Source organism: Scomber japonicus, chromosome 16, assembly GCF_027409825.1.
Source record: "Scomber japonicus isolate fScoJap1 chromosome 16, fScoJap1.pri, whole genome shotgun sequence".
Lineage (NCBI taxonomy): Eukaryota > Metazoa > Chordata > Actinopteri > Scombriformes > Scombridae > Scomber > Scomber japonicus.
The window spans coordinates 18765631-18791326 of NC_070593.1; the positions used below are offsets into that span (position 1 = coordinate 18765631).

General features: G+C 40.9%; 1 protein-coding gene across 1 annotated transcript in view; it reads right to left on the reverse strand.

Moving 5' to 3' along the window:
* The window catches only part of LOC128374953 (ryanodine receptor 3-like), a 98764-nt gene that overhangs the window by 24799 nt on the left and 48269 nt on the right, over positions 1-25696 (reverse strand). Inside the window, exons 28-57 of the mRNA XM_053335173.1 lie at positions 24833-24980; positions 24505-24707; positions 24189-24363; positions 23595-23803; positions 23308-23507; positions 22856-22922; positions 22600-22760; positions 22319-22484; positions 21454-21540; positions 20951-21177; positions 19922-20726; positions 19310-19510; positions 17621-17723; positions 16886-17017; positions 12110-12383; positions 11865-11979; positions 11143-11275; positions 9998-10101; positions 9717-9852; positions 7585-7771; positions 7203-7311; positions 6994-7114; positions 6260-6429; positions 5180-5400; positions 4788-4878; positions 3844-3984; positions 3014-3177; positions 2806-2884; positions 515-604; positions 263-409 (exon numbers count right to left, since the gene is read on the reverse strand). Of these exons, the coding sequence (XP_053191148.1) occupies positions 263-409; positions 515-604; positions 2806-2884; positions 3014-3177; positions 3844-3984; positions 4788-4878; positions 5180-5400; positions 6260-6429; positions 6994-7114; positions 7203-7311; positions 7585-7771; positions 9717-9852; positions 9998-10101; positions 11143-11275; positions 11865-11979; positions 12110-12383; positions 16886-17017; positions 17621-17723; positions 19310-19510; positions 19922-20726; positions 20951-21177; positions 21454-21540; positions 22319-22484; positions 22600-22760; positions 22856-22922; positions 23308-23507; positions 23595-23803; positions 24189-24363; positions 24505-24707; positions 24833-24980 (5166 nt within the window). The remainder of the gene's footprint in view (positions 1-262; positions 410-514; positions 605-2805; positions 2885-3013; positions 3178-3843; positions 3985-4787; positions 4879-5179; positions 5401-6259; positions 6430-6993; positions 7115-7202; positions 7312-7584; positions 7772-9716; positions 9853-9997; positions 10102-11142; positions 11276-11864; positions 11980-12109; positions 12384-16885; positions 17018-17620; positions 17724-19309; positions 19511-19921; positions 20727-20950; positions 21178-21453; positions 21541-22318; positions 22485-22599; positions 22761-22855; positions 22923-23307; positions 23508-23594; positions 23804-24188; positions 24364-24504; positions 24708-24832; positions 24981-25696) is intronic.

Consider the following 25696-nt stretch of genomic DNA (forward strand, 5'->3'; position numbering starts at 1 on the left):
TTACTAACATGTGTTAGACTGATTCTTTAGTTGTTCAGCCCATTAGGCAAGATTACAAATAGCATACTGCTCCTTTTAATGCAAATGTGCTTGTTTTAGGGGTTGGTGAAAGAGACATAAAAATCGACATATACAAATGTTTTTAAAGGCCTTCATTTTTAAAGACTTCATTTTCAGGCCCATTTACAGTGTCTAAACATTTTTGAGGAACAAGTATGTCTAAATGTTAGAATTTGCCTCTGTCCTCTTGATTTCACCGTACCTGAGAGACCTGAGAGATCTTTCGCATTTTCTCATTTTCCCTCTGTTGAGACATGCTCTCTCCATCCTTGGTCCTGTCGATGCACCATCCCATTGCCAGCATACTCTTTAGGGACTCCCTAATTGGCCATCTGTAAATCTCCTTCTCCTGAAGCACCAAAGAAGAAAGAGTGAAAAAAAAAAAAAAAAACCCAGAGGCATCTTTATCTTTTCAATGCATTTTCATCCTCTTCACAAAACTGATATTCTTTACCTTCTCTGTCAGAGCTTTGTAGGTCCTGAGCTGAGGGTGAATCTTGGCCTTTTCATCCACACAGTCTCCATATTTCCACCCCAGCAGCACCTGAGGAACAAGTATAGTGGATGTAAGAGTGAAAGCGAGCTTTATTACCTTCAGAGCCCATTGAGGACATGATTTATTATTTGAAAAACTGGGTAAGAGATTAAGTATTATCCTAATAACAAGCCCTGAGTCATCAGAGAGCTGAAACAGTCTCAACTCCAGAAAGGCATTCATACAGAGAGACAAACAATGAACTGAAAAGGGAGCTAAAGCACAAAACAAAGCTGGCCAAGCTCTGCTACAAAAATGATGTAGAAAAGGTTCACCAGAGGAACTGCGATGGAGGCAAGGCCAGGTCTCTGAAGGGCATATATCAGAAACTGGCCCAGATACAGCTCCCAGACCCCGTCGCAGAGCAGCTGAACACATTTTAAGCCAGGTTCCAAAGGGCTGACCCTGTGGAGGACTAGACCCCAACCAACACCACCTATGCCTCTGCACCAATTAGTGTGGAAGAGCAGAAGGTCATTTCTGTCCTCTCCAATATATATCTAAGGAAAGCTCCCGGACCGGATGGGCTCACGGGCCATGTACTGTATACTTAAAGGCAGTGTAGGGGCACAGCTCTTCCAGCTGTTCCTGAACATCAGCTTTGTCCCCAGGGCATGGAAAGAGACAACCATCATCTCTGTTTCCAAAAAAGCCTCATGGGAGCTTACCACCATGTTGGGCGAGAGTCTGGACCTACTCCAGTTTGCCTACAAGGCAAAACAGGGAGTTGAGAGTGCCAGCCTAACTCTTTAGGATACAGTGGCGAGGCATCTTCATTGTAAGACATAGGTCAGAATTTTATTCATGGACTTTTCATCTGTTTTTAATACAGTAAACACAAACACACTTCTACACCACATCCAAGAACTGAATCAACATGAACACTATGGATTAAGGACTTTTTTTTAAAGGACAAACCAAACATGTCAGAGTTAATGGTTAAACTAAGAATCATTGTTGTAAACTATTTTTTAATATAGTGATGATATGGTCTGTTAATGATATGGTCTTGCATGATGGTTAAACGCTAACTGTCCACTTACAGGCAATATGAGGACACCATGGTTCTCTGGTACCAGGAGAGCTCATTGGAACTGAATATTAGTGTGGCCACAAAGCTGTGTTTCTGTGGGTTCCCAGCACCTGGCACCTGTCACACTCTCTCTGAACCACACAGCCTTGAGGGGCAGATGGTGGAACAGGTCAAGATCTTAAAGTGCTTGGGCACTGAGATCAAGCATCACCTGTCCTCCAAACAACAGGCAGACGGTGTCTACAAAAAGACCCAACATTGCATGTTTCTCCAGAGGAAACTGGAACATCTTAATGTCAGACAGGACATTTTAACAACAGTCCTCACATTCAACATTGCATCCTGGTACAACTTCCTCACCCAGAAAAACAAGAAAAATTCACAAAAATCATCAAGCATGCAACCAAAATCACCAACACCACTCAAACCTATCTCTCACACCTTTAGAGTCACACAGTAAAAAGAAGGCAGAGTCCATCATTAAGGACCCTTTCTCTCTCCCCTCACAGCTCCTTTCAGCTACTCCCATCAGACAGCCACTTCAGAGCACCTCTGGCCAAAAAGAGAACCTCTTTCATACCCACTGCAATATCCAATTTAAACAGGTCCACATAGACTCTCACTACTTTTTAAAGCAGTTTTGACCATGTGCTATTACTCATGTAATTTTACATTTATTTCATATCTTTCATGGGTGTATATTTTAATTGTTGTTTATGAGCCCCTAAGACAACTTTCTATCACTATGTAATAGACAAAGTTTTTTACATTTACATTAAGGAGACATGGTACATTTAGTTCCTGCTGCTCTCAGCTGTTGTTAAATTTTTGACAGATGCAACATTGCAGGCTAAGCATTTGGCACAAAAAAGAATACTGGCCCTCTTCACAGAGAGTAGCACAATTATTGTCAGCATGCCCAGAGTAATAACAAAAAGGAGGCATCGCCACCAAGGGGAGCAATGTTGTGATATTAGAAAAAGAACAATATCAAGAAATTGATCTGATCTTCCTCTTTTTTTGCATGGTTGAAATGCTGTTCAGCTCATTATTGTGTGCAGTATTTCTTTAAGAAGAGACATTTTAAGTGTCTTTTCTTACAACACTCATTCCACATCTAATATTGCACCGTTTAATGACCATTTTCTCAGGTGGAGACTCTCATCTTTGGCCTTACCTTCTCTGCCGACCATTTCTCATGGGAATGCTCTGCATATTTGTTGGCAAAGTGCTCAAGCTTCTCTGGAAGGGCAATGCTGGAAAACAAATGTGACAATGAATGCATGTTACTGTACTTTATCACAGCACTTAAAAAGAAAGGTGTGATATAGAAAGTCAGACTGGTACTGTATTTCTTATAGACATGTGGCTTCAGTATGGCTTACTTAGCTGTATTGATGGGTTTGGGGTCAAAGTTGCCCTGAGCGTCTATAGAAACAGGCTTCTCCACAGTAGTACTAATGGAGGCATCCACATAGTCAGGTGGCAAAGCTCCAGCTATGGCACTGAGGCAAGGCATGGCCATCTTGAATAGCTCTGGGTCATATTTCTGCATGGAGAGAGAAAGCAAGTTACAGTGTTAAATATATAATTTAAAACTGTTTGTACAGACAATACATTTCTGCAAATAGTACTTTTAGTGAGTGTAATGTGTTTAGTTGTTCATTTAACCTCAAACTTAAATAGAGCTATAAATCTGCTCCAGCCAAAGTGGCGGTGCAGTGGCCAGCGGAAAAGACATTAATGAAGAATTATTCTAAAAGCTGAAGAACAAGCATGCTTAGAAGCTTTGGATCAATGATCGCTGTCCAGATATTGATGTTTTCAGACCGGCCCTTCGCACAGCCTCGTTTCATGAGTGTGCAATTAGAGAGATATGCTGAGTCCAGCCATCTGTATCACGAACAGACCATAAGATATCTGTGGCAATAAAACCCCCGAATACATAAGTGTTAATCAAGTCCGTGATGAATTACCTTTATTTAACTGTTGATCGCTTTTGTATAAGAAGCATTTGTGGTATTACATTCTCATACCACTGCACTCCAAATCAGCTTGCACAAAATGTTTTTTTTAAAACACAGAAGATTCAGAGTCATAGCTTTTGCCAAACACATGTAAATGTCTATAAAGTAAAAAAACAAGTCACAGCCAAATTGCTAAAAAACTGCTAATGTTCTCCCATCAAAAGTGAAATAGATGAGTGATCCCTCACCCTCTGGGACAGAGAATCAAACACGCCCCAGAAGATCTTCTTGGTGAGCAGTAGTTCATCCTCAGATGCAGTACCGTAGCTTCCCCAGCCCGATGGGAGGCAGTAGTACTTCCAGTTCTGTTCATAGTGGTTTGTTAGCAGCTGGAGGACACACAGAGAGCAAAGCTCAAGACATGTTGAGTAAATACTTTGGTGGACAGTACACAGGACAACTGTGTTTTCAATTGCAGACAACAAGCATGCAGCCAATAAACAAGCACTAAAACATCACACTGGCACGAGCCCATGCATGTGTAGTAAATAGCACCTCGGAAGAAATAAGCTCTCCCACACTCACACACACGCACAAATGAAACCCAAATGTGTACATGAAAGTAAAGAACAAGTGTGTCCACCATTTCACTGGCTGGTCACATTCTATTACATAGCCAGTATTTCTCTCCTGTGGCCAGACGGATGAAGTGTAGCAGTGGAGCCAACAAGCCTGTAATCACACAGTCCAATACTTCATCCCCTTGTTTTCCCTCCAGTAGCTGCCCGCTTCTTCCACGCCACATGATTAACACCACGGGTGTGTTGCAACTGTGTACATTTGAGTGAGTGTGTGAGAGAGTGAGAGAGGGATAAACACCAGTAACATTATATTAAAGTTAGACCTTTACTGAAGGTCGATTTAAATAAGCTGCTGGTACCTTCTCACGAAACTAACAAGCTAATAACCTGAGGTAATAAAGCATGGCGATGCAGTGACCACACTGCAAAACTGAGTCAGGTTTAGTCAAAAGAACATAAAACGTCAAAATGACTGATAATGAGGCAGACAGGAAACAAGTGAAACTGGGGCATGCAGGCAGGGCAACAGGGGAAAATGAGATAAGGGCAAGATAGAGGATGGTAAGCGGATTTTAAAGAAGAGTGAGAAAAGTGAAGAAAATATTACCCACCCTGAGAGGCATCTTGCAGTAATCTGTAAGCAAGGGCACATCAAAGACGAGGCGGCGCAGGAGCTGCTGCAGCATAGAGGGACGAAGGTGCCTGCAGAATAAGGTGAGAGAGAGATAAGAGCTGCTGCCCTGGGCCATCTTTAACCATAGCATCCTCAGACTCTGACCACTTTCGTCACACTGACTTAGAAAGATATTTTGGGAAACCAGACTTTGAGCTATAATAGAATTTCGTTAGAAGGCTGATAAAACATACTGTTGATCTTTTCTTTTACTGTGAGCTGAGATAAAGGGTTGGCTATTTGGGTCTTTGACGTATTATCGCCACTCAACAAAAAAATGCACACAGCCAACAGAAACTTTTTACTCTACTAGTTTTGTATGCTCCTCACTTGCAGACAGACAGCAGGCATTCCTCTATGGCGTCTCTCTGAGCCTTGGTGAGTGAACGGCCCTTGGAAAGGCGGTAGATGGTGTGCAGAGTGGAGTCGATAAGGGTGGCATAGTGCTCTGTGCCAGCGAAGAGAGGGGCGCAGCGGGTGAGGAGGGGAAGCATGGCAGATCCAATGTAGCGGTTCATAGCCAGCGCTGTCTCGGTAGTACACAGACCCTCCTGTAGAGAGAGGGGGCCCAGGTAATTAATGACAGTCATGTTAACATTTAGATATGACTTTATGTAAAGTAAGACTAAGAAATAACACCTCTTCCTTTTGCAAAAGAAAATAAGAATGTATCTTACTGCAAATACATACTGCAAAACAAGTTAGCAAGCAAAGCTAAAAGGAGTAGGTGACTAACAACCACAAAGAGATATCAGATTGTTACACATGCTGCCTAGATTAAATCAGCATGAGTGTCCGTCAGTGTGAATAGCACTGTATGATCTGCTCTGCTGGATGTCAGACACAATAGCCACAGGTTGAGTAATATTCTTTGCTGCTTCTTCATTAACATTGGGGCAGACGGCAGACTGAGTGACTACCAGAAAGAAAAAGAAAAAATCACAGATATTCCAGACTTTACCAAGGGCTCTCATTGTTGTCTAGGGAATCACAGGAGATTAACTGAAACTAACTACTGCATTGTACACAGCACGCACACGCAAGGGTGTCTCAGCTCACTGAATAAGTGACTTCTTTGAACAGTAGGCCAAGTGCTGGATAATACCTTTTCCCTTGTGTTTAACTAAAAGAGTGCACCATGTGTAAAAATGTAGAGTTCATTGGGCCAGCATTTTGTTCAACATTTTGTTAATCTACTTAAAACTCATATACATTTTGTTGAAATAAGAGCAGGCTAAAGAACAACTACATTAATCAACTCAAGAGAAACTTGAACAAAAGCCTAATGAGGAGCTCCTCGTTAGTATAAAAGGTTGTCCGGTATTATTGATCCTGAAACCCCCTGATGAAGTTCATGTTATGGAGGATGGCTGTACATTACTTCTCTGCATTGTTACTAGCTCTACCTACCGTATCCAAGGAGTTTGCAGCCCTCAGGTCAGAGAGGAAGCCCACTTCGAGCAGGTGAAGCAGAAAGCTCTGGTCCTCAATACCGTACACCCTGTCCAGAAACAGCACCATAGGAGCCTTGTGGTCTGGACAAAAGCTGGCTGACATGTCCGGCTCTGTCACTGAACCATCTGAGAGAGATCCAGATGAGGAAAGGAAGGTGTGGCGTATTTAGAACAGAGCAATCCCTTGTACATTGAAATACCTTGAGAACAGCTCACAGTACATAATGAAAAGTCTTTTCTGATTAGGAGACTCATGTGTATTCATTAGGCAGCATGCAGCATGTGGATGAATGTTTTCTGGTGCTAAAGTCACGGCTCACTGTTCTCACTTCTGGCCTGCTGTCAGAGCTTGTGTGGCAGTGCTCACAGCAGCAAATTTAAAAGGCGAGTCTTGCCATGCTTATGCAGATCAATCAATAGAGCAAGACAGCTCTCTATAGAAATGATCTGGCTTACTCAGAACTATGGGAGTGTGCAGTAAAGCGTTGTGCTGATTAAAAAGGCATGAGCAGTGGAATGAAATCAATAACCTTCTGCTTTGGACTAAATGTGCAGAGTTTCATAACCATTGTATTTTCTTGTGTGTTAGAATCCTTTTGTAGAAGAGACAAATGAATAGGATGTGTCTTGATTGGAGGTGTGGAGGTGAGATGACATGCTGTGTGTTATCAGACCTAACATCCTGACTACCTTTGTTGGTGATGGGCATTTTGAGTGGTATGCTAATAATTCCCACGAGGTCCTCAGTAGGCACTAGAGAGCGTAAAATGGCACGAATACGTAGAGCTTCACCTTTCCCTTTGTTGATGAGCTGAAGAAGGGAGAATGAAATAGGAAATAGGAAAAATCAGAGGAAGTTCAAGAAAAACTATAATAATCACAATTTCTTGCAAACATACGTGCATCTCAGGAGCACAACGTCCCAACAGGTCAATGAGGGCAGAGTAGAAAGACATGATGGCATTGCCCATATGAACAACCTCCTCCTCATCGTCACCATCAGCAGACCTAACAGCAAAAAGGTGAAAAGAAACAGAAAAGAAAAATCAAAGCAAAGATGTGATGGGTCATCTTAAAGAGACAGGAACTGAAACTGCCTGTTAAGAAACAAACTGAGGGGCTGCATAAAGGGCCAGTATAAGATAAATAAGGAGGTTTTTTTTAACGGTGTCATGCAAAGCTACTCTAGTTGAGTCCCAGAATAAAAATATAGAGCTGGAAATGAGCATAGTATAGCAGAGCATTGATTTTAATAAGCTTTGCTTGATCTTCAGGGCTTACACGTCAGAGCTAACTCCCTGGACGGAGCCTGGCAGGTCTAAAGCAGGTGTCTCAGAGATCTTGATGGCTTCCTTCATGGCAGCCAGCAGGCCGTTCCCTCCCTCTCCCCTAAGGGCGGGTCCGAAACACTCTGGACGACGGATGAGCAATTTTACCACAACACTTGAGTTCTCCTCCACGCTCTCACCTGGAACACAAATTTAAAAATGATTGTGATGGAAATGGGGTAAATACAAACCAACAGGAAAATATATAAACACACATCTTTTTAAGTTTTTGGTACAGGATATAAATCCTCCTGACCAGACTCAAAACAAAGAAACAATAAAATAAAACAATACTACAATAAACATGTTTAAAATAAGAATCATTTCACAAATAATCTGAACTCAGCTTTAATATTACACAGAATATCTTTTGTTGACCACAGTTTATCCAATCTATTTTTGGAGTTAACAGAAAGAGCCTGCACCAAATTCTCTAGAAGCTTGATCCCAGCTTTTACAGCCAAAAGTGTGAAGACGTTTTTCTTCTTTTAGAGGAACACTTTGGTGGGAACCATTTTGAGTAGTTCCCCTTAACATCATATTAAACATCATACCTATTATTCCAAAAGTGTATGACAGGCTCTGCTGTCTGCTGATATGATATATTATGTGAACAAGCTTATCGACCTCAATCATATCTAAACTGTGTCTCCTGTATACTAGAGTTGGTCATTGTAATTTTCTTAACTCATGACATCTCTTTCAGACCTGGAGTTAGTTAAGTAGCTCTTCTCTGAACCCTCTCAATTTTTCTGAGACTATTTCCTTGCCTAAATTTTGAGAAGTCTGCACCTATATTCTCTTCTTCCACCAGTGTGTAGTGTTTACATTTTTCTGGACCTAATATCAGCAACTACTATGGAGATCTTCTTGCAGATGAACTGTGTCAATGTCCTTGGTAACAAAGAGTACAAGGCCCAGCACAGACCCCTGGGGAACTCCACCAGTTTTTTCTGGTTTCCAGCCTGAAGTGGCACAATCTACCACCACCTTCTTTTTACTATAGTATAAAAAGTCCTGCACCCAGTCTGTAACTCTGTCATACATGCAATACAATTTTAATTTTGACAGTAGTCTTTTATGAGAAACTGTATCAAAAGCTTTTTGGAAATCAATGCAATTAAGTGACTGTCCTCTATCCAGTGCTACTGACCACTTGTCAAGAACTGTGAGAGCCTGAAGATATATACTGCCTATTTCTGTAAAGTCTGTTTGACTTCTGATGGTCAACAATATATATCCCTGATTAGATTTTCCAGTCTTAAATACTATTGATGTCAGACTAACTAGCCTGTAGTGTCTGCTAATTATCTGTTTCCTTTCTTTGAAAATTGCACTGATTTTCTGCCTCTTTCTATTCACATGGTAAAAATGATCCTTCTAACAATTGATTATATAATACTGTTATGAGGTTCAACAAATCACACAAACCAATTCCTTTTTAAATCCTATGATGTATTTCCATCTGCCCCTGGTGAATTATAGACGTCAATATTCTGTAGACAGAGGCAGTTTTGTATTCTCAGTGGTATTCTAAAACATTTGCTTCTATTTGATTAATTTCCAATTTTGGTATTTCAGGTACATGCCCTTCAGGTTTTTCACAGATACACTGTTAGAGTAGTCTGGCAATGTTTCTTCCTTTTCAATATCATTTTGAGGGAGTTAGTATCTCATTTATATGGTTCCAGAAAAGGTCTTTATTAAATACTGCTGTACCTGGGTTTTTCCTCCTTCCTTTTTGTAAGAGGCTTCTTTGCAGGGAAAAGGTTGTGTTTTTTATTCAGAGTTCATATTTTATTGACAACTGGTCCTCTATTATCATAATTACATTATTATTGTTTTTATTGTATCTAATCAGATTTCTAATTCCCTACATGCTTCCTCAGAATTTGTCTTGTTTTAATTCTTTCTTGTTAGTTCATTTCACAAGTTCACTATCCCTAAGCTTCAGGCAAAACTCCAGATAGCTTTTGCCTTGAGCAACTGAATGAAGGTGTTTAAAACTTGGTTGGACTGCTGCTAGCATGTAGTGGAAGAATAAACAGAAAGAGAGAGAAACAGGGATGTTATCTGTAGTTATACCATTGACGAAGACTGCAAACCGCAAGAAAGAGAGGTAACGCTCTCCCTCAATGGGGTTCCAGCCAATGTCCGGATAGCCTTTAGCCAGAAGCATCGGACAACTCTGGAGACCACAACCTGCCAGGTAGGTGACCACCTGTAAATGGAACGCATAAATAACTTCACATATACTGGAGCTCAATACTAATCAAAATTTGATGTGTTACCTTCTTGACAGTATATACATACTGTTTAAATTTACTCAGAACAAAAGAGAGCAGGGTTAGAGGACTATGCCTTACCTTATCCAGATCAGGTTCTTCCAGTGCCAGAGCCAGGCCGTTGTTGTCCATCACAGAGGAAGCAGCCACATCCAGAGGAGTGGAGCCCCTCATAGCTGGTGAAGCTACAAGACAAATCACACATTTAGGTTCAACCACTTATGCTGAATGCATCAGCTTGTACCCATGGTCACATGTCTAAAAGTTTTGTTATGCTGTATTTGTATTAGTATATTAATCTGCTGTGTATAACTTATAGTAGTGGGAGGTGCCTTCAGCAAACAGCAGGGGGTAGTGTTTTCACTCCAAATATCTCCCGAGCAGCTAATCTGCCAACTGCTGGTAAACATCACATATTAAGCTCCACAGGGTTTACAGGGACCAGTTTGTGTTGTACTATGCTTACATGTATGGATACATTATCTGTAATCATTCTTGTATGCTCTTGTAGAATTTCAATTATTTCAATCAGTAAAATACAGTTTTCATTTTACTTATACTGAGCTGCATCATATAAATAGTACTCACCTGTTTAATAAGCAATGTGTGTTTGTGCGTGTATGGATTCATGCGTGCGTGCGTGTGTGTGTGTGTGTGTGTGTGTGTGTGTGTGTGTGTGTGTGTGTGTGTACAGGGGGGACACTCTCTTGCCCAGCAGGGTGTTCGCTTAGACTGTGGCATCACCATCTTCTAACAGAATGGGAAATAAGTCGCTCTCTTTCCTGTTAAACTCCCAACACTGGTGCACATGCTGAGACTCAAAAATACAAACATCTTCTTAGGTACAGAGCAAGTCCTTTGATGGCAAAAGGGTGACTACAGCACATCATCCATATTCATGAGAATGCTAAGAGTTTTTAAAATTCGTCTTCCATACATACACAAGGTGTTTTTTAAAATACAGTGCCAGTCAAAAGTTTGAACATAATTTCTCACTCAAGCGAATAGGAAGTTGTGTCCAAACTTTTGACTGGTTCTGGATGTTTGACCTTTGTGTTTCATAGGGAATGACAATCCCCACACTTCATCTTCAAGGTCATCTGCCAGCATGTCCTACAGTCTAAACATTTTGCTTGACTCAACATCAGTAGCCATTGGGCTAATCTTAGCATGTTGGATAATAGTAAGGGTGGCAGCTAAACAGAGACATTGCGATCTGTACCCACCGAGACCCACGCTGCTATTCTCTAGCAGGTAGCTAAGATGGTCGAACATGGCTTTCTGGTTCTGGCGGCTGATCCGGCAGAAGTAGCACAGGAAGCGACAACAGCTGGCAACCATCTTGGGGAAGGCAATTTCCTGTGGGGTACACATGAGAATATCCAAGGTCAAAGATCCAACTTGGTTGTATTTTAAAATAAGAACACTGTAGTTAAATCACCAACAAGATTGCTGTTCAAAGTACATATTGTATAACAGGTGTGTTTTTACCAAGAGTAGACACCATGTTTCATATTATATTTATGTCTCTACATTGTTAACAAATTGCTTCTTTATTCAAGGATACTGAGTTTACTATAAAGACTTCCTCTCAGCTTGTTACTAAAAAAGTGTCCCTGCATGTCGTCTGTCCTAATTAACGTCTAAAAGACCTGACATCTTGACACACTGCCGGCTAACCACATTCTGCCCTTTCTACCCTCCCTCCCAGACTGTGCCATTGTCAGCCTGAGGAGAAAGCCCACCTACTGGGACCATGTCTTCATTAATGTGCGCTCACCACGGGACCATATTCCACACATAAGTGATAACACGTAACACTGACTTAAAACACAAACTTTCAATGCGAGCAACATTATTTCCGTTTAGGTGGCACAGTGAACTCTGTGGGTGTCTCTTTAACAGCCTACGGAAGCAGACTGAAATATAAAAGTAGAAATTGTTAAACCTGGGATTTGTCTCCTCCGAGAACATTGACCATGACCTCCATTACAGTCTCATGCATGCCCAGTATTCTCATTAGGTTGGGGTGCTGGTAGAACACCTTGTTGTTCATGATGTCACTGTATAGAAAAACAGACCAGACATGAAATTACTTAATGTTCTCAAAAAGAGACAGTGCACTTCAATACTTTGCCAAATTAGCATTAGCAAGACCAGAAAAATGTACAAACTGCAGCAGCCACAACCTACCCCAATCCATCAATCATAAGCTTTTCCTCCTCTTTCCCCATACGAACAGACAGCAGTGATCTAATCTGACCAAGAGAGGCTAAAAGGTTGATGGTGTCCTGGACCGAGACAGCACTGATGGTGTAAGTCTTCCTCATGGCACGGAGGAGCTCTCCAATGCTGTCGTACTGCCTCCTCAGCAGGCTGAACATCTTACGGACCAGCTCTGAGTCCTGGATGTGACACTCCTGGGCCCAGCTGACCATGGTCTGGGAAATCAACTCCTTCAGATTGGCTGCAAAGAAAGTTGATAAAATATTGTCAAATATATAAAATGTTTCTTTTTAGTTTAGTTTAGTTTTTTTCCATTGTAGTTAGTAAATTTGGTTGGGGAGAAATCCACAGATATGTCTGAGTCAGATATGTTTTATAATAGACTTGACTCACTTCAAGTCAAACATCACATCACAACATCATCATTCTTCTCAGAGACAAACGAAAATGATCTCCTGAAAAATAATTAGCAGTAATTGTTTTTTGGTGATTTGGCACCAGTGGAAAAAGCTGTAAACACAATAATTCCATATCATAAGCTTATAACGTTCTTGTGGTAAATGTGTTAGCCAGCAGTTGCATATCTACACACCCAGCCGACACAGGACATTAACATTAATGCACTAATAAAGACTTCAAATCAATCAGTATGCTTCAGTCTTTTATCTCAACATAAGAATTCATTTCGTTTCACTTTTCTTTTAGCTCTGTTTTGTTCTCAAACAATTCCTCTGTCTGTTTGCTGTTTGGTGCTGGGCAGGTAGAATACAGATGGCTTATCAGAGCTTTTGTTCTGCTGTCTGCTGTGTGTGGATACAACTCAGAGTGGTGAGAGTGAACCACAACAGTAAAGTTGCGGGCGTAACAGCAAAACAATGAGCTGAAAGATGATGCTCTATATACAGTAGCTGAGAGGAACTGCAGAGTTGGGTAACAATTATCTGTGGGTTCATTACTACTAGTGGGAACTTTCACGTTACACACACTAATCTGATCCATTGTTTATTTCAAAATATTAATTAGTGCAGGTTGTGCAGCTAATATTGCATATTACAATATCCTCTAACACTATACTGCTTTCTTAGATCTTACCATTCACATTATTACATTAAACCTAGAACACAGATTATAATTAAGGTAAAGGTAAAATTACTCATTATGAAGGGATGAGTTAAAACAATGCAGATTTCTCTATTTTCAACAGTCAGATAAGATGTGTGTGTCAAATGGCAGAGGATGACTTGCTTCAACATTTTTTTAAAACCCTTACTTTCTATCATCACTGGCCTTATGAAGAATATATATCAAGACATGGCAACCCATCTTAAAGTACATCTGCCTTAAACACGCAGCACACATGTATAGACAGACATCAACACACACTCAAATACAAAGCTAAAGGTAAAATCCTTCCACCTGACTGAGTGCTCCCGTTTCTTCACAACATGTACTTGAGCACAACAAAAAAAGAGACGCGATCCAAAGGCTGCATTTCCAAACTAGTTCAGTGATGCAAATAAGTCCTTGAACACAGAATAAAAAGAGACAGACAGCCTATTCAAAGTCTTTCACTCAAATTTAGCTAAAAGTACTGCGTGCATGTACAGTATCAGTCACCTCTACAAGCCCAAAGGAAGGGCAATCAGCTGTGTTTCAACAATGTCAGTTATTTTCTTCTATTCTGTGGAAAAGGAAACAGACTTTGAGTGCTCATTCAAAAAAAGACACATTTTCAGCAGAGCAGAAAAGAAGCCCTTTTTATAAAGAATAGTGGATAAGGTGTTAATAGTTTCATACAGTACAATATTCTGCTTCTGTGGTTAAATGGAGACATTTTCTTGGACCACTCGTATGTGGAATATAAGGCTAGAAACTAAAAACCGGGTGCAAATTAAAATCAATTCCTAAAATTGGGTACCCATCAAAATTTTTCTTATTTCAGTTCCGCAGATCAGTTCCTAAATGTGATAAGCCTTTATTATTGCAAACAACTGCTACATATCTGCACGGACATGATATGGGTTACTTCAAGGCTTTATTAAAGCTGTATCAAAAGGGTGTGTGGGTGTATTTGTGTCTGTTCTTGGTATATAAATACACAAAGAAGAGACAGACATCAATTAAACAATTCAAAACCATAAAAGATGGAGTCATTTACCCAGGATTGATTTCCTTGAAAGTACTGCAATTAGGTGATTGTGTTTTTAAGACCCCCGGTTGATTGGATCTGTTGGTATCCAGGCTGTCAATCAATGGGCGTTTTGTGTGATAGTTGGGGGAGTCAGCAGAATGTCGCAGTCAGCGGTAACCGATCCTGCCACTGAGAATTGTGTGGGTGTCAGAGAAGGGGCAGAAGCACCAGCTTGCTCCAAAATGAGAAGCAGCGTTTCTTCATCTCAGCCAACATGCTTCACAACACCTGACTCTCATTCTGTCACAGTATCATGCACACTTGCTCATTGCTGCTCTGTCTGTCTCGCTCTTGAACACAGTCCTCTAGCACTTTGCCCTCACTATACCCCCCAACAAACAAATCTGAACAGTGTTGAGTTACATTGATGGGAGCCAACTGTTTTCATGGGATGAGAAATCACAAACAATCCCTGTGCTTTCTCTTTCACACACAGATCTCTTAAGGGTTACTCATCATGTCTACACATTAAATGAGTCTGGTGGATAAACCATTCATCAGAGGAGGAAAACTACTTCTGTGCTCCTTTTACTTCATCTCTATGAAATAATGGCAAAGATGACAGCGCCTTTTGTATCTTCAGGGTCTCACAGAGTAGATGACAGAGGGAAGGAGAAATTATAGCTGGAGTCACAGCACACAATATATCTTCTTCACTCTGGCTTTCAAAATACACACAAACAAACATACATTGACTTTTCACACATACCTACAGATAAAATGAATCTAATTCCAAACAAAATGAAACAAAAACTACATTAGCATTACTAATCGATCCCTTTGCCTCAAGACCAATTTCCTGTTTGATTTGATTGCTGGGATCTGAGGCTCATTTGGAACAATGGCTGACACATGGGTTGATGTGACTGCTCACATATATTTTATACAGGTGCCTGAACATTTCAGTCTCTCTCTCCTCTCTTACTATACACATTACTGATGAACTGACTACATACTTAATTTAGTTTTCTTAAATTAATGCATTATACTCCACATTTTGTCTTTCCTTTGAGGCAGGTCCCACTATGAAAGAGACAGGCAAATATGGTATCCACTCAATACTTGCTATCAACATATATAATCACAACATTTTTCAAAGAAAAACCCCACTTAGTTAAGAGAGGTCTGATGCCAGCAGAGATCTAATTCTCTAGTATTCCACTTCCTTCCCTCACTTTGACGCCTCCAGCTGTTGCAGAAGTAGAAGTGATGCTCCTGAACTGCAGCTGCCACCACAAACCTGTCCTCTAATCAATCAGCACTTACACAACACCCTGCAGACATCACCACCACCCACAGTAGTCTTTTAAGAAGAAATACACACCCCTCTATTTTCATCCTGCCTTGCTCCTTGGAGATCGGTGCCATGGTCTTCTGTGCTCCATATCAGGGTCAAATCAAATCCCAGTGGAGAGATTACCTTTCAGCTTCTGCAGTCAGCAACATATTTTGATCCCAAATTTACCCATCTGCAATTTGGCCACCTCTTGTTGCCAGCATTACTTGCAAGAATAGATGGGGATGATATGACGATGGCAAGATTTCTAACAGAATCTCAGAAGGGTTTTCGAATGTTATAAATTTCACATTTGTTATTCCCTATCTTGCCAATGAAGGCAGACACACACGTCTTGTTTATTGCCAGTAGAAGGTAAATCTCAGAAAACATCATATATAAGAAACAAGTTGCTGCCATAAACAGAGACAATAAATAAAATGTAATGTTTGTTTTTTTAACCAGCTAGGCAATAATGTACAATCACTGACTTGACTGGTGGTCAACAACAAAGTGGAGCTTGAGGATAGAAAATTAGATACAACTTGTTCCGTGTTTATACTTATATGGCACCCCAATTATTGAGCACGGTGATTGAAATGGTTTTTTGTTCATGTGTTTTCTCACACTTGTGCAGTTGTGCCTGTGCACTCACACATGTGTGTCTATTGGTTTAATCAGGTGAAAGATTCGGTTTTATCACCAATTTTTTTTTCTCTCATCTCTCCTGTCTCATCTCCCGGAAGACGCTCTTCACTCTGGCTCCATATTACCATAATGAAATTGAAAAGAAATTGAAATGGAAATGACTGCCACCCGGTGACTCAGTCCACATGACACTAGCAAATAGAGGCAAGACTGAGGGTGCTAGTGCTGCAATACAGGAGCCACTGCTTTTAAATTCTCCCCCTCCCTCTGAGCCAGAGACACAGACAGAGAGAAAAAGAGGCGAACCATACACCATAAACAAGCAGAATGTAGTGGGAAGTAAATGGAGAATGTGTGCTTTGAGTGCTTGTGCTGTTAAAGCAAAGTAACAAATGTTGCACAAACCATTAAAGCAATTCAACAACTTCAGGAACACTTTTTTAAGTTTTAGACATTTGTACTTGGAATTAAAAGCTCATAAAATACATTTGAATTCCAAATTACAAGAGCTACATGTATGCTTAATCTTCCAAACAACCAGTAAAATGTCTCACCTAGATGGAGGCATAATGTTACAGCAGGTACAATACAGTATTGCTAATATTAATTAAAAAAGAGATTTCCTCACATGGTGCCTCTTGCTCCTTCTCCGTGGGTTCCTCTGTTTTATGAGGCTGTCCTGTGATCTTGTTCACCAGATTGAGGAGGCGACCTTTAATAGATGTATCTTGCTCGTCTTCATCTTCCTCCATAGGGATTCCTACACAACACAAACATATAGATGGAACACTACATCCATGGAGCGCAATACATATTAAAGCAATATCTCTGTCAGGGTTGACATGTCATGTGTATGATTTCTATTGTGGCATGTACAGATTTTCCTACTATTCTGCAATTTCAAGCCATCTTTTATTGTTCTCTGTGTGAAGGGTGCCATGAGAGTTTGGCACTATTGCGGCAAGGCTGAGAATGCCATTAGATCGGTGGTGCCATAGAAGGTTGGGCAATTCAATTATTTATCAATACATCAAGATGTCAGAGAAATCTGAGAGGCACTGAACTATATATCTTCTGCCAAGACACAGAGAGAGATGCAGTGAGAGAAAAAGAAAGCATTTCATGGAGTAAGTGCCGGTACAATTCAGCTGATGTTGACAGCTCAAGCAATAGCAGCTAAAATGCACAATTACTGTGTATGTTTTTCACTGTATCCTTTTGAAAAGCGTTGAATCTAAACTGATATTTCCTCTAGTTTCGCCTTATTCTGCGTACACACTGTAAATGCAGCCTGTTTTACTCAAAGTGACTAGAGTTCATATTGAATACAATTATTTTACATTGACAGTGATCTTCATCTCACCACAGTGGAGCTGCAGCTGGTTGTGAAAATCATAGAGTTCCCCCTGGATGTCTGTTGGACATGGACAGTCCTCACCCATACTGAAGGTCAGCAGCATGTTGATCTAAGATATAAATATAAATTAACACATATGCACGTATAAACCAAAAAAAATGGCCTCTTCTGTCTAACTTGTGAATGGTAATTCTTCCCTTCTATAGTCTCCGAAAATGTTTTGATCTCATTGTAAGACTCAAAGACAAAAAACTAACAAAACCAAGCAAAACAGGTTAGGTGGTTTATTCTCCCTCAGTCTTCACGGGTCTTCACAGACCAAAGGACACCATGACAAGTCATTAAAGTAGCTGTGAAACACTGAACTATTCAGTTGTGACCGGGCAGGAGTATGTGTGTGTCTATGCCTGCAGTTGAGTGTGCGCTCTCACTGGAGCAATGCAAGCGCAGACAAAGAGGATGAATTTGCCTTGAGGCCTGTTTTAATACACACATACACACCAAAGAGAGCGCTTTAGGGAACATTTGAAGTTAGGACCAGCTGTAATTCACTCTGGGCCTTGGAGCCAAAATGAGGAAATTCAACGAAACAAAAACCAAAAGGGGATCTGGGAGTGGGGAGGGAAATTGGCCATGCATGTGAAAAATTACAGAACTTATATAAAATGTCCCATATGAATCATCTAGCTACATGCATCATTTGAAGCAGAGCGCTTACAGGCTTTCTTTGCAGACAGCTATAGATTAACATGTACTTTATTATAAGATGTATGACTTCTGGCTGTGGCACAGTTCCTGGCATTTACACACTGTGGCTGATTTCCCCCTTACGTCACATGAGCATCATTGAAGTCACAGGGCAGACATGTGAGTTGTCAGCATCACATGAATAGAGGTGAGAATTCTTGTGAAAGATGTCACAAATGCACTGTAAGCAGGAGAAAAGCTGTGTTATCCCAGTTCACGGCAGAGGGCTTACAGTGCCTAAGGCTTGCTGTAATCTTGGAGCATGTAGATTTTCCCAGTTGAAAATGTAGGTTTTTATTACACAAAAGAGAGAATGGAATGGTTTTCATAAATGTTCAGGATGCAGTGAACCTTCATCAATATCAGAAGCCAAATGACATATGCAACCATATGTGAAAAAATATGGGCCTATTCTCAATGAAAAGAAGTAGTCAACTATATTATGTTTCTATGCGGATTTGCAGAAACATATTAACCTACAATGAGCAAAAATTAAGAAGTATAATAAGATCTATTTCTTATTTATTTACTATGCATATTTTTTTCATTCTTTCCAAATCTAGCATTATTTTACATTTGCGCTGTTTTGCGTTGAGTAACTATGACAGCCAGCCTTGACCTGTCATTACCTATCCTGGGTATGGCATAATTGCATATTTTAAAGTATGTAATTAATTTTGAAAATACATAATACATTATAGAATGTAGTTAAAAGTCTCATTTTTCATTGTGGTGAAACTTTAGTAACATATATAATAAAAAGGAAATGCCTTGCCTTAAGACACCTATAAACACTTTGGAAATGCTGGCTTAGATAATGGGACCTGGTGAATATTGGGGAAATGGCTCCTCACCTGAAACTATTTTAGATATATTAGTTACATCAGTGTTTCTAATTACTTTTACATCCCTCTTATCAACCCTGCAGTGATTACAGCCTTGTCTCACCTGTTCTTGAGGAGGCGAGCGGAACTCTTTGGTCTTCTTCGCAGTGACAGCTGCAGACATATTGAGGGCCAGCATTAGCTCGTTGTAGCGGAACTTCTGGTTGTACTGCAGCTTGGAGACAAAGCTGTCAGAAAATGACACAATGGCCTCGATGCGATGCTTCAGCTCGCAATCGCAGAAATAGTGAAGCAGTTCGCACATCTGGGGAACAGACAAGGGGAGGAGACATGCAAGTGCATAAGCCCAATTACTTTTTGCATTACTGTTGCACACCTAGACGGCAGCTGTTAGGACCAAGTCTGCAAGGAATACATACAAACAACGTTATGGCTTCACGTTGTCTCACTTATTAAAGAGACATTTTATACTCAAGAGATCATTTGTTCAATATGAGACAGGGCCATTTCATGTTTGACTGACTTTTGAATGAGTCTATTACAGTGGAGCAGTTATGGAGCATGTGATTGAGAGCACAGCTGTGTTAGTCTTTAGCAGCGAATTGGTACCTGTAGATGATGATGTTCATTGATTTTACATGTTTTGGCAATTTACCTTCAGTGGTTTAACACATATAAGATTATTCTAAATCTGTTCATATGTGCGCATTATTACCTGTCGTTTGACAGGCTCAGGCAGCCTCTTCTCCAGAAGTCCTTTTATTGGCTGTTTAGCCTCTTTAGCTGCCTCCTCTTCTCCTGCTTCCACAGCCTTCTCCTCTGTTCCTGTTAGTCCTTCCTTGTCTGTGGGACCTGTAATTCCTTCCTCACGTGTCTCTCTGAACACATTTGGATCAATGAGCAGTAAGATCTTATGTACATCCTCACTACATAGCACACCCATAGTCAGCAGGGTGCTAATGAGCTTCAAAATTGGCACAAACTGGTACTCTACACCACCTCCTACGGGATCACGGATATGGTGCCCACCACCTTGAACAGCCTCTGTCAACATTGAAATTGATTTCTCCTTCAATGCATCCAGTGGGATTTGGGGACTAAACAAATGTTCCCGTTTGATGCTGATGAAACAGGGTGGAGTAAAGTTGAGGCGGGGTTTGAGCGAGGTGCTAAGCCCCACCCCTGGCGGGAGGTGCTTTTTGGAGGCATCAAAAAAGAGGCGGATGGAGCGTGTCTCAGCTGTGACCGGGATGATGAACTCATCTTTCATCATGAGTCGTGCTTCTTTGGCTGTCTCCAGGTGGATGCTGATCAGGACATTGTAGAAGCCCTCGCGTAACATGCCAGACAGGTACTGGTTGTCGATGGTGTATAAGAGCTGTGATTGGTCTAGGTGGCTGCAGAGGGCGTGAGCCACACGGGTGTTGCCTAGAGCACACAGTGCACAGTAGAGCTTCAAGGTGTGGTAGTGGAACTTCCTCATGTCCTCCTGCTCAGATAGCTCCATGATGTCGACACACCTTTGACACGATGGGAAAATAATTGCAAATACACCTTGATGTTGTTATTTATTTAGAGACCAGACAGGTACTATTTGGAACATAGGATAGTAAAATAAGTGTAGTAAAGTTTGACACAGAAAACAATAAACAATATTTCTTCATTAATAATCAAAATTGTAGTTATTTTTTTTATCAAATTTCTGTGGAAGATATAATATACTGTATAAGCACATGTCCTGCACCTGTTCTCCTCAGGTATGTGTACAGCCAACATCTGCAGGGGCTCCACACACTGGACCACCCAACCGTGTCTATCATTGACCCTTGCCGTTTCCACCTTGAGGAAGATGTTGGGCATGCGGCTCCACAGCACTGCGTTGATGGTCTGGACATATAGACGGGGTGGACACTGGGGGACTGGGTTCTTATGTTCACTCTTAAAGATGGCTGATGACAGAGGCATGGCATTCTGGAGAGAGCGAGCAAACATGGATGGGTGAGCGATTGAAGGATTATTGCAATTTGTCGATGCAATCAACATAATTAACCAACTTTTAACTGAGGCCTGCTCAACATGCTAAAATATTAGCCTAGTGGACCTAGCTAAAGGGTGTGTAGCTGTCCATTATCCTGGATCTGTGAAAAGTAATATATTCAGTAGAATGAGCTTGACTGTGAGCAATAAATCATTCAGCATCAATACAGCTGTGGCAAAGGAACATTACAGAACCAGTAGGAATTATACCTTTATTTTAGCTAGTTCGAACTGGAAGAGGTTAGGGCTGGTGGGTCGCACAAATACAGCAGGGAAGAGCTTGGTGTTTGGTTCCACCTGGAGAAGAGAAAAGAGAAGCTAGTTAATAAACAGAAAGTTGACATCAAAAGCTTGAGCGGCAGCAAGAGAGCATCACTTGTGGAAAGCAGCTTAATGATGCATCATGAAACTTCACTACTTAGTATATGCATATATGTGTGTGTGTGTGTGTGTGTGTGTGTGTGTGTGTGTGTGTGTGTGTGTGTGTGGGTGTGTGGGTGAGTGAGTGAGTATGCATGATCATTCTAAAGTGTCGGCTGGCGGGGATGACTCAGCACTGGGTGACGCCATAAAGAATTTCAGTGAGAGAGTGTAAGAAGATTATAGCCCTCGAAAGGTTCTTTGAGATTTAGTTTTCGCAGTACATCTGAACAGGCACATTCAAAGTCTGAAATTCAACAATTCAGACATTACTGCTCTTTTACAAAAATGTGCAATGACTCAAAATAAGTCCAAATGATAAACTGCATGTGGATTAATAAAACGTAGAGTGGACAGGTAGTGATTCCAAGCCGACTGACAGGTGGATGTATGGATAAATCACATGTAATCTTAAAATCAACTCTGTGTAATCTACAAATCCTTACAAAGTGTAAAAATGCCCTGAAGCAGAAGAGGGAGAAGAAAGAATTACAATATTTTGTAACATATACATATACTATATTTGCTTTACTAAATAATACTGGATTTCCTGTCCTTAACCAATTACTATAATTTGCTGTTGTCTTCTTATACACACACAATTGAGCTATATTCTGTCAAAAAGTTTAGTGTGGACAACATATACATTCATTACCTGATAGGATGTTGACATCTCTCTGCCATTGGCAGTGAAAGTCACTAAGCCAGTAGCCAGGTCTATCAGACAGCCAATCTCCAGGTCCACATTGCTGCGACTCGAGCCATGAGCAGCGTTGGTCACATCGCCACCCCACACCATGTAGCAGTTACTCCTCTTCAGGCTATCAGTGTAGTTATTAGAAATGAGTCTTGTCTTAAAATACAACAGTAGTAAAACATTTTGTTCTGAACACACAAGAAAAAGATTGTTGCAAAAGTTTGTCGACAAAGTCTCACCTCTCGTGGACCCGTCCTCGCTCGTCACCCAGGGTTACAGTCACTGATCTGTTCTTGCTGAGGTTAAAGTTGTTGCTATAGTAATGGTAGTCTGGAGTAACCCAGCCAACCCACACACCAGCAGGGTCCTGGCCAGCGAAGACCCTTACAGAGTGGTAGTACTGTGATGACACACAAAAGTTAACCAATACTGTAGGTGTTGCATCCAAAATATATATATATGTATAAAAAGAAGGTTTAAAAGATTATTCAATACCATAGTGATGCTGCTGTAGTCCACTCGTCTGCTTTCATCACTATGCCTCACAGATCTTAATGGATATCTATCAGAAACCACATTCAACAAGCGTCAATCAAGTACAGTTGATTGATATTAGTACAGTTGTGGTCTTTAGTTTTGACTGACTAAGCATTGACTGATAAACCACACATATATAACCACATCAAATTTAATTCAAATAGTCACAGACTAACTGAAACTAAACTTGAAGGATTTCTTTTTCTTGTCATGATTGTCAATAATGTTACAGTATATCAGCACAGGGTACAGTAGGTAAACTTCTAAGGAACAGCCCATAATTGAAAGGAATATGGCTCAATGAAACCCAGTAGAGGTTTCGACCTGTATTCTCTTTTAAAGGAAATAGTCAAGTTAGGTAATTTACTGTAATGGGAACTTTAAAAATGTCATTTGTTGTAGGTGATCACCTGTGTTTGACTTTAAGAGACTCTTCTTCATGCACTCCATTCATGTCTACAACAGGACTAGACTTGAAGAAGGAGTGAAACTCCACGGGCATGCTGAGACGACAAAACACCATGTCAGCGTTGCTGTTCTGGGTGCCAAATGTCTTGTGGGTGACTTTAAGACAGGGGGGGCTGTCGATAGTGCCGTCAATTCTGGTGACCTGAAAAGAAACAGGACAGTTTTTTGCATTCATACAATGACCAATATTGTAGTTGCAATCAAAGTATTTGACTGTGTTAGTCCGTACTGCGATGTGGTTGTGGTCCTTCGGCACATTGACAAAGGTAGGCAGACGCTTGCTGAACCACATGGTGAGCTCACGGTTCATGTTGACAGCAAAGGGTTCAAATCCTTCCTGAAGGCCACACATTGTGTAGTACTTGAAGGTGCTAGCATCTTTCCCCAGGTTCATACGACCCACTTGTGACAGGCCAAGGCTACACACTGGAATGAACCCTGAAGAACAGCCAGAGGAAGGAAGAGAGGGGAGTGTGAAGAAGAGAGAAGCGGAGGGAGGAGAGAATAAGACCTCTAAGAACACAAAGCAGGAGGGGAGGCAAAATCAATCCAGCTTTCGCAAAAAGGCAATTTACAAGTGTCACATTAAATAAGGGTGATTTTGTAACAGGGAACTTATTTTCACTTATATCCACTGCTTGGTCATTCTAGGTTAACACTCCCTGCTCTACATGTAAAGGCTTTATTAAAATATGTGAGGAAGAGGTCAAGGCATATGACGACACTTCTCTCTACAATCACCTTATCAGTCTTACACTCCCTGACCTACTACAAAACTTCTATAACGGGCTCTGTTATCACACACATTCACACATTTTCTCACCATCCTCAGTTTCAAAGTCAGTGAAACAAAGTTCAGAGCCCTTGGTGGTAATGAGTATCTCTCCATTAAGTGTGAAGATCATAGACTTGTCCTCCATGTTGATCATACAGCCCACCACGTCCCCAGCATGCCAGCACCGCCCGAACAAACGGCTGCCCATGTTCAGACAGTGGCCCTATGTATAGCAAAAGCACACAGAAAAAGAGTATAGTATACAGACTACACATAATGTCAAACTTAGTATTTTGGTGTAATTTCCCCACGCAATGTAAATGGATATTCACAGAGACTGATTTAGGTTTGATTGACAGCTTACCCTGTATCCATCAAAGACAAAAGCCAGCTCATCTGTGCCAAGCTCCACATCTGGCTTACATCCAGGCCTCGCCCAGCCCACTCTCATGTCTCCTCCCGTTACAGCGTCAAATTCAAAGTACCACTTCCCGGCCTTCACCGCATATGTCCTCTCTACTCTGAAGAAGCGGACTTTGTCAATGCTGAGCCGCTCAACTACTTGTCCTGTTAGGTGGAAGCCACAGTGTCAGAAGAGGTGGTGAAGAGAATGTGTGATTCATTTTATCCTGTATCATTTGACAGGTTGCGCATTTTTATAAGCATAAGCTTAATCCATAGGTCAAACATACCGCCTTCCTGGTCTGAAGGCTCAATATTGTATCCATAGCCTATCAGGGTGCGGATAGCTTCCCGTAGGCTATCCCGATTTGACTTCTTGGTGCGCTCATCTAGCAGAGCATAGGGAACCAGGCGAGGGTTGCGCTTACTCTTTAGATCCTGCAAGAACAGACAGAGAAACTTTTATACACCCTTTCAAAACCTATTTCCCAAGAATCCCTGCTCACCTCCTCAATTGTAGGCCGGCTCAAGGGAGCCAGCTCAATCATACAACTGTTGTGTTTGTTACGACTGTACTGTCAATCCCAGTAATTGAGAAGTTAATTGGCCATTTATTGCCATCAGTCTACTGCAGCTCATCATATGCTTAATATTTCCCATGTCATGTCCTATAGCTGTGGTTCCACTGGGGGTCAAGGCGCAATCATGGAAATATATTATTAATACTACTCAAGCAGATTTCTATGGCTTAATTTGAAATCTTGTACTGGTTATGCAGATCCAAGGCTGTTTGTTTGGTCTGAAATGCTTGCATATCATCAATGGGATTCATTGGCAATCCTGTGAAGAGTTGGTCAGTTATTTGGTGTCATGTTGTTAACTACTAAGTGACCCTTGAGAAAGAGGGGAGGACCAATTGTCTTGCAATGTTCAGTGAGGTAATTTAGGGTCAGTAAAGTTTAATTGGTACACTAAACTAACAGTTAAAGTTCAAAATGATAGCTAATTCATTGTTAATTTATATAAATCAGTGACAATTAACTTTAATGTGTGTATTTTGCCTAGTAGGTGTAATGTATGCAATATTCACACTGCTTGTACTGATTAAAATGACAGATAAAGAGCAAAGACAGAAAGAAAGAAAATGACCATGT